Source organism: Anabas testudineus, chromosome 6 (assembly GCF_900324465.2).
Source record: "Anabas testudineus chromosome 6, fAnaTes1.2, whole genome shotgun sequence".
Taxonomy (NCBI): domain Eukaryota; kingdom Metazoa; phylum Chordata; class Actinopteri; order Anabantiformes; family Anabantidae; genus Anabas; species Anabas testudineus.
In genome coordinates, this window is record NC_046615.1 from 21,128,364 (window position 1) to 21,137,563 (window position 9,200).

General features: G+C 41.3%; 1 protein-coding gene across 8 annotated transcripts; it reads right to left on the reverse strand.

Annotated features, from left to right (window-relative positions):
* Positions 1 to 896: 896 nt before the first annotated feature.
* On the reverse strand, positions 897 to 9,163 carry LOC113165481 (proton myo-inositol cotransporter-like). Of its 8 annotated transcripts, XM_026365015.1 has the most exons (13): positions 8,224 to 8,271; positions 6,431 to 6,885; positions 6,151 to 6,310; positions 5,357 to 5,565; positions 5,159 to 5,267; positions 4,816 to 4,979; positions 4,617 to 4,731; positions 4,410 to 4,535; positions 4,192 to 4,310; positions 3,849 to 4,001; positions 2,444 to 2,616; positions 1,452 to 1,520; positions 897 to 1,351 (listed from the first exon to the last, which is right to left on the reverse strand). In XM_026365015.1, the coding sequence occupies exons 1-13, from the start codon at positions 8,241 to 8,243 to the stop codon at positions 1,343 to 1,345; spliced, it is 1,881 nt and encodes a 626-aa protein (XP_026220800.1). In that variant the 5' UTR covers positions 8,244 to 8,271; the 3' UTR covers positions 897 to 1,342. The 8 variants fall into 8 exon arrangements, 7 of the variants coding, with proteins under 7 accessions (XP_026220800.1, XP_026220806.1, XP_026220805.1 ...); XR_003299119.1 differs by having other exon boundaries at positions 1,452 to 2,616; positions 8,224 to 8,267; XM_026365021.1 differs by lacking the exon at positions 8,224 to 8,271 and adding an exon at positions 9,066 to 9,163 and having other exon boundaries at positions 897 to 1,520.
* Positions 9,164 to 9,200: the final 37 nt, after the last annotated feature.

Here is a 9,200-nt window from a genome sequence, read left to right on the forward strand (position 1 = left end):
ACAGACAGGAAATATGGGAACACAGGGAGAGCAGGCGTAGCCCTTTCATTTGAGATATAGATTCAGTTTGATGTCCAAACCAGTAAAATGAAGGTGAAATTTAATTATCAGCACTGGAATTGTCAAATGTGATTTGTTTTTTTAACAGTGTGAGAGCTACAAATAAAACCACATATAACATAGGTAAGAGCCTCCCACTGGATAATTACTGTATGGATGATAATGTTTAAGCTGTCAACAAGTTATTTAACTCTAACTGATGCAGTGAGGAGCTTCTTATTTCCTAAAGACAATATCTGCAGACACATCCTGTGGTCGGGGAAAAGATGTCCATCTGTTTCAGAAGAGTCAAATTATTGACATGAATCAAGCAAAGAAAACATCTTTTTAGATTCATGAAACTACTAAAACTGGGTTAAGAACTGTCCAATGGAAGAAGGTCATGTGATCTGATGAGTCCCGATTTACCCTGTTCCAGAGTGATGGAGCATCAGGGTAGAAGAGAGGAGGGTGAAGTGATGCACCCATCATACCTAGTACCTACAGTACAAGCCTGTGGGGGCAGTGCTATGATCTGGGGTTGCTGCAGTTGCTCAGGTCGAGGTTCAGAAACGTTATGTGTCCAAAGAATGAGGTCAGCTGACGAACTGAATACACTGAATGACCAGGTTATTCCATTAATGGAGTTTTTCTTCCCTGATGTCAGATGTGAAGTACTGCATTTCTAAAACATTCAGGTTTGACACCTTTCTTTTTTTTAAACTACTTTCCTTCACTCCATGGATACAAAATAATCAGTTTATCAACCATCAGCAGATATAAAATTACTTCTTTTGTGAAGTAACCTATTAAACCCAATCCCGCTTTGTGCAGTAATCTGAAATCCACTCAGTAAATACACATCATCTCACTGAATGTTTATTTCTCTAAGAGTTTGACCAAAGGCACGTTGAATGTAACTTTATACACAATATGAGCATTGCTTATAAAAAATGTAAATGACAGAACCAAAACTGACACAAAATATTTATAAACATGTAGGTTTCTGTGCAATTTCCAAACATTTCACACACGGGAAAACTATCGTGCTTCGATTTTCCCAGATGTTTGTTGGAATCCTACATCTCTAGTAACTAAATTAGTATTGTTCTTCTATATAACACATAGCAGCTGCACAGAAATGGTGCGCACTGTGATAAAAACAAGCTAAATTAGAACAAGAAGATCACTTTTTGGGTGCTAGCAGGGCTAAAGCAAAATTACATGCAGCATATGAAGTGTGCGAGTGCAAACAGGACGTTCTGTACAAAGCTGCTCTCTTTAAAGCTGTTCTTGGTCGTCATTATCTGAGCTGCAGAAACAAAGACGTCAAAGTGAAGATTTACAAATAAGGCGTATTTGGCACTTCCAAAAATCTATTAGCACACCTGGCAGCTTCACGTGGTACTTACGGTTATATAGGCTATGCCACTGTCTGAATCCACTGCTCCATATTGTGCTGGGCTGAATTCTGACCCGTGCTAGAAAATTGAAGATTTGAGCAACTTTGCAGCAATTGTTACAAAAAGACACTTTTTTTGGTTTGTAAAGTGCAATCTGACCACAATATGAAATCCGTGTTTGACAGGAATGTGTTTTGAAAAGGTTGCCACAGATTGTAGATGCTATGAAAACGAACAAGAAAAGGCAGAAATCGACGATAATGCTTCAAACATTCTTGCTGGTATGCGAATTTTGCAGTGTGAGAGTCTGTCTTGATTAAAATCATGAGTTCTTTTTCTAGAAACTAAATTGTCTTGATGTTGATGATGCCTGAGGAAAGTGTGAGTCAGTAACCACACCGTGTAGTTTCTAAACCCACTGAAAGAACTTGATTCTAACATTTGAATTGATTAAACTTTGACGTTCTTAAAATACATAGAACAAGGATTTCTTTAAAAGGAACAATGATCTGCTTCACATTTAGTTTTGTGGCACAGAGTGGTGCTCAAGCCTGCTGTCAGCTGGGCTGTATTAGCTCCAGCTCCCCCGACATCCCTCTGCAGGATATATCTAATGGACTGATGGACTATAATGGGATCTTCATTATCCCAGCAACACCCTGATCCTGAAAAGTCCTGTGTCAGTGTTCCCTTTATGCCAACAGAGAATGTGAAGGAAAAAAAAGACCAACTCCCAGTTTGAAGCAGAGGCAGAAGGACAAGTGATTGACCAAAGACTTGCCTGAGCCTGAGTGAAGGAAAGTGCCATCTAGTCAATCACTGGAGAGCTTGTGTGTTCACAGCCACCAAAAGGCAACATGATCATCTTCCCTGCCTGCATGTTTCCAATCCACCACAAAAAGACTCGGAAACCAAAAGACGGAGTGGAAAGAGAAAATCCTCCAAGACTACTCTACATCCGAGGCGTCGTTGTCAGAGGGGAGGTAGTTGTTGCCTTTTACCCGGATGTAGTGGACGTGGCGACTGCCGCTGGGTGAGGAGGCTCCACAGGAGCAGAGCTGACCAGCGAACAGGTTCTCGACATCTTCGAGCTGCAGCCCCTGGGTCTCTGGGAGACACCCCAGGACAAAGAGGAGAGCCAAAACCACCAGGCCCGAGTACATAAAGAACGCTCCTGGAAAACAGATAATCACAAGTAAGCTGAGGTTCTGATGAAGGCTCACGTTAAAATACAATAATCTGTCATTTGTACAGGAAACACTGTCTAAGAAAATAACAATGGAGAGGTCATTTATAAAGTGGTGTGTACACGTTTGGCTGTGTTAACCTAATCTTAAAAATTAAAATGAAACTAGGCTCCGGCTCATCAGTTTACATCACGTCACAATTATATTAGATGAAAATGAAATGGAAACATTCACCCCAGCATGTCAGAGTTATCCAAGTTAACAAAAATACATGTGAACAAGTTCATTATTTATTATTAAAAGTTGGTAGAGTCACTGAGATTACAGTCTGGGCTGCGATTGGCTGGTCTGTGCTTTATTTAAGTCAATTTGCAAACTAGTGTGCAATCATTCATTTCTCAAGGACAGTTTCACAGAATAAATGTGAGTTAATGGATAAACCTTTGTTGCTGCTGGTCTTCAGACTTCACAGTCACCTTGATATAGAGCTCCTTACGTTCCAACACCACACAGTTGTGCTTGTGTACATATGGGCAAACGTCCATATTTTACTGATTTGTTTATAATTCATGACCTGAGCATTTCTATTTAATGCACTGGTACTCGTTATTTAATAGATTTTAAGTTTTGCATTTGCATGGCTTCAATTTTATAGCCACAAACCAGTAGCTCAGGGGAGTCTGCTATCTTCTGCAAGAGCACCTGGTCCTGAGGTTTTAACTTATGATCTATGAGTGCAGAGTAATAATGAATTAGCTATTTAGTCAAATATTAAAGGATGTTCAATTATTTGTGGGCTTGAATAAATGTTTTCAGTTTTCAGTATTAGAGAAACATCATAGAATCATAAAATTTAAAAAGGACTTGCTGTAAGTTTGAAGGAAATGTTTGGACTGACAATATATTCTTACGTTTCTGTTTTAAATAGCAGACGTTTAATAGATTAACCAAGAAAATCTGAACAATGTGAGAGATGGAATTAATGCATATTTAATTCTGAAGAGATGGATGCACATGTGTGTGCAGTACATGAGTAAATTATCAAACTCTTTGCAATTTTAAGTTGAGAAACTTTATACTCAAGGCATTGAACACACTTTGTTAAGAGCCCCTCACTCCATCTTTACCTCAAACAAGTTTGAAAAGATTTGCAGCTTTTCTGAAAACGCTTATTTTTAAATTGAACATACTTCCAGCTGAACTTTTAATGGTGTCTTACCGTAATAGGTCAGAAACTCTGCCACATGCAGGAAGGTCAGAGCTACCAGGACATTAAAGATCCAGTTGACCCCAGCTGAGCAGGCGTTGCCTGTGCTGCGCGCCCAAAGTGGGTAGATTTCTGAGTTCACTGTCCAGGGCATGGTGCCCATACCTAACACACAGAAATACATTATTATATTTACACACAGTTTAGACATCTGTTAGCAGACAGCTCAACCACCTGAGCCCTGTTCAGAAGATGTTTTGCTCTGTTTAGGCTACAATAAAGACAAGCATCTATTTATTCACAATAAAAACTACAATTTCGGAGGAATATTGAATATTTGTTTGTCATAATCGACCTGGAGCGAAGAATGCAAGGTAGAGGATGAGTCCCAACAGGACGATCCAGGAGTAGGACGTAGGACAGTAGTTGTAGGCCCACACTGGACTGTCAGCTGCCTCTGTCTGGTTTGAACAACTGAATGAAACAAAATTATTAGAAGCATCGATTCAGCTACTTGTCGTTCATTTTAAGAAACCTCTTTTTAACAGAAACACACTGATAATCAGTGCCGACCTTCCCCAGGCTGCGTGGTCTGTTGACACTTGATCGACTGGAGCACAGGAGGAGTCGTACACTCTGGTTCCATTTTCACGATAACAAAATCCACAATTTGGATCCAGCATGCAGCGTTCACAGGACCTGGAAAACAAAGCTCGATGAAAAACCTGTCAGGACACAAATGATGTGAGACCTCGGTGTTGCTTCTTGTTGATTTCTTACTCATACAGTCTGCAGCTTGAGTTCTGAGAGTTGACTGGGTGGAGGGTGATGGGTGGTGAATTCAGGGCAGTGAGCAAGAACCCAACAGCCAACAAAGTCAGACTCAGTCCAGTACCTGACATGTGTGAGAAAACTGAATAAAGCTCCAATATAGAAAAGACAGTTACTCTGTGTTAGACTGAGACAGTGACGTACAAACCTAACAGACTGCCCACAGTCAGCTTCCTGCGGCCAACTCTCTCCACAAGCCAGACTCCAACCAAGGTGAACACAAAGTTGGTGGCAGAAGTTGCAGCAGCCAACCAGATTGCCTGTTTATCGTCCCGCACGCCCGCCATCTGCAGAATGGTTGCACTGTAGTACCTGGATAAGGGCAAACAGGAACCGGTTCACTGAAAAGTCTGGCATGACTCGTTTTTCAAGTTATACACCTGAAGATATTTAGTGAAAACACAGGTTGTGATTTATCATTTAAAAAAAGAAAATCAGGTAACAGGGTGATAATTATGTCGCAGCTATTATATTATAAATAAACGACATACATGACGGTGTTTATCCCAGACAGCTGCTGAAACATCTGGAGGCCACATCCAACAATGAGAGCCCTGCGAGTCGGACCGTGGTTGAGGATCCGCAGAATAACAAGACCCCCTAAACAACAAACAACGTGAATCTTTAATAAATATTTAAATTTCAACTCGTGCACCTTTACTCCTTTAGTTTTTCAGTCTTCTCTTCACCTCCACCCGCCTCTCTCTCCTCTTCCTCGATGCTGGTTCTGATAGTGTCGTACTCCTCGTCAATGCTCCGGTCTCCTCTGATCTGGCTGAGGACCTGCCGGGCCTCTGGACCGCGGCCCTTTTGGAGGAGCCAACGGGGGCTCTCCGGCAGGAACATAAAGCCGATGAACTGGAGAACTGCTGGAACGATGGACAGGCCCAACATGTACCTTCAGGATGGAGAGAGCGAGGAGGAGTGAAGGGGAGATTCTTACTTTTTCTTCTTTTATAATAATTCAACAGCTTCAGGAGCTGAGATAAACTTTTTACCAACAAAACACTGAACATAAGAAGTTAATAGAACATGACCAACACGTATTCTAAATGGTTAAAATCCAGACCTGACACGTGCAACTGCATCATTAAAGTCTGCTTACACATATATCAGCAATAATAATAATAACTTGTCTGAGGTTGTACTGTTAATACTTCATGTTTTTAGTGCAGTAGTGTAATAGACTATTTTATCAGATGCTGATCACGTTTCACTTCATATTCGTAACTATAGAACTTGTGGATTATGCAGCGTGTGCAGGACTTCTCTCTGTGGTATGACTGCATGTTGCCTGCGAGGAGGAACTGCCTTAAACACTACAGTCAGGGAATTTAAGTTTCTTTTTTACAGTAAACACCACAGATTACTGCACTGAAGCTGCAACATTGCCGATTATAGTCTGATACATGTCTGTAAAACAGGAGAAGAAACAGGTCAAACGTGTACCTCTGTCATGAAAAGGTAAAAAACAAACGTGTACCTCCAACCATCACGGCTTAGATAGCTGAAAGCTCCGTCTACCACACTGGCGATGAACTGGCCACCAGTGATGAAGAGGGAGTTGATAGTGACCAGCTGGCCTCTCAGGTGAGGGGGGGAAACTTCAGCGATGTATACAGGGACTGTCATAGAGGCAATACCTGAAGGGGGGACAAAATGATCAAAGGTCTTGAGACTCGAATCCTGACTTTATTTACCTCACTTATCTTAAAAACTGTATTCAAACAGCACGTAGCAGCATAACGTCTGCAGCCACTCACCGATGCCCAAACCAACGATGATTCTGCCCACAAGGAGCACCACCTTGTCCGGTGCAAAGCTCAAGACGATCCCTCCAATGCTGAAGATGAAACTGGCCACAAGGATGCAGATCCTGCGTCCCAGCCACCCGTTCAGGCTTCCTCCGCTCAGTGCAGAGAGCGCTGCAGCCCCCACGGTGCTGGAAACCAGCAGCTCCTGCCACAGGGCGTTAAGGTTCATCTCCTTCTTCAGCAGCAACATAGCCCCGGAGACCACGCCGGTGTCATACCCGAAGAGGAATCCTCCTAGAGCTGAGAAGAACGCCAACAAATAGACGAACCACGGCGTGGAGGCATCTTGGTCCAGGAGATCCCCAGATGGAGGTCCAATGAGACTCCGCTCTCCATCATCTGCTGCCCTCTGCCTCCTTTTGTCCATAAGGTTGCTCATGTGCTTCAAGCTGTATTCATCCTGGCTGCTGGACATAAGGGAAACCAGGAGATCAGCTCACCAGGGGTCGGTTCAACAACAGCAGCTTCTGGCGGCTATAATAATGAAGTTAAACTTCATGGGACCTTCGGCTACTGAGAGGTCTCCGTGGGTGCTGCCATTAAAAGTTAATAAAACAGCCTTAAAATGTAACATAGTTCAGAAACAGGGGGTCCAAACTAAAGCAGACAACTGACACATGTAATAGCTGTCAGTGTGACGTTTAACTTCCGACCTTCGAGTCCAACAAGTCGAAACACACGAAAAAAGAAGCGACCACGTCCGGAATTTTATCGACTAATTAACGATAAGGTTCACAGCTGAGTCCTTGTGATAACTGGTCCTATGATCTGAGCAGATTTCAGCAGAGCATTGGGAAACATTTGGCTTCAGTCTGACTGTGGAGGCTGTTCACAGCTGACGCTCTGCGCGCAGCCATCTTTACGCGTCGTCAGCTGACGGCAACGCTGCCAAAGGCATTTTATCCAAAAAGAAAGAAAAGATTTTAAATATCCACCGTGGTTATTACATAGATATACGAAACCTATACAATAACATGTGTCATCCACATTATAATATTCATTAATTAGAGAAAGATCTATTTTAAAAACACAGATTTTCTAGCGCTTCCTATAGCTCGCTATAGGAAGCGCCAAACTCCATTCAAAATATATCATTTTAATGAGGACACGTCTATAAGGAAGGGTTATGTAAGTTAAAAACACAAATTCAGACCACATTAGTTTCCTCATCCATTCGGCATATATGTGATCGACCTCCTTTTTATATTTACTTAGACAGTTAAATATTTTACTTACACTGTATTCATTAGCCCAGCCACCAGCTATTGCAACATTTTATCTGTCACAGCCGAACTCCGTTTAAAAAATGACTTCTTAGTGAATCCCTGTTTATTATCAAAAGTTATATTTGTTAAAATAGAAATATGAATATGTATCGATCCTTCTCGTCAATTCGGCGACCAGTTTATATTCCAACCATATTCCGGACTCGGCCTTATGAACGTCATGTTTGGCAATCATGTTGATTTACACACAGTCCATATAATTAACCTTACTGAGTAAAGTATTTACATTTTTAAAACTGTTTCTTAGCTGAACGACCCAACACAGCTGCAGGTCTTATTAACCTGTACCTAGTATCCTGCAGACAGGTGTGTGCAGCTCTAAACTAGACTTTAAAGATAAAACCAGAGCTTCTCACTATTATCACTACACTTCAAACCACAATTCAAATGTAGTCATCATCAAATCTCTGTCCTGCAGAATGTGTCCATACAAACTAGTCTGAAAACAAAACAAACCCTGAAACATGAAGCAGCATCAGTCACGGTGGATGACTGAGCCTGAAAATACAAACACCAGACACTTGGTCTGAATTACACCACAAATAGCCTGTGTCTGGTAAATTATTCCAAATGTACCTCTTGAAAAAGTTCTGTGGAGCTCGGCTGCAGCTGGAGTCTACATCAGCAAACAGAAAGCTGCCTGTTGTACCCGGATCATATGATTTACCGCAGGAAAGGAGGAACACGCCCATTTACTTTACAATAATTACCTTACCTGTTGTTCCCTGCACAGCAGACACTATGTTTACCTCAGACAGCCTGAACTTGCATTATTCTAAATAGATTAAACAATAAATAGGATCTAATGGTGCCGCTCAGGTATTCAAAAAGTTTATTACTGGTCACTTTACATATTAAACTTATTGACACGTGTAAATTATGTCAAAATGAATACAGCTGCATGCAGCAGAATAAAATAATAATACATAAATTCAGATAGTAAAATGTGAATTATTCTTTTGTGCAGCACAAATTAAAAGTTTGTTATTATTATATTATATTATTATAATGTGTTAATCTGAGCAGAACCAGCTAGGCTGTGGAGGTACCGTAGTTACGCTGCTAGACGCGCAGTTCAAATGAAAATCAACAAAATAAGTTGGAGTTTTGTTTAAATGGCCCCAGCTTGATAAACTGGATGTATGCCGAATTTAAAAACGTATGCTCACATGTTGTAAAATGTTTAAGTAAGTGCTAAAAAGGGAATGTACATTTGACGTTTCGTAAAATGAACATAACAATCGTATTTCTTAATATGAGATTCGTGCGTGCCTCTCTTCTTAAAATGAAATACTTACGTGCCTCTCTGAGTATACGTAGATATATCAGCACATAAACCGGACTAGGGACAAACTAGCAGACTCCTTATGGACGGTAAAAGTGTTAAAGATCTGCCAGTCGAGTCTGAATTAAAGCTTTCGCCGCTGTAGCCG

Excerpts from the sequence above, each read along its gene's own strand:
- LOC113165481 (XM_026365014.1), bottom strand. The coding sequence starts at position 8,243 with ATGCTGCTTCATGTTTCAGG. Across the intron at positions 6,886-8,223 it reads ATGCTGCTTCATGTTTCAGG|CCAGGATGAATACAGCTTGA; the intron begins GTTTGTTTTGTT and ends TATGTCCAGCAG. Across the intron at positions 4,002-4,191 it reads CCTTGCATTCTTCGCTCCAG|GTATGGGCACCATGCCCTGG; the intron begins GTCGATTATGAC and ends TCTGTGTGTTAG.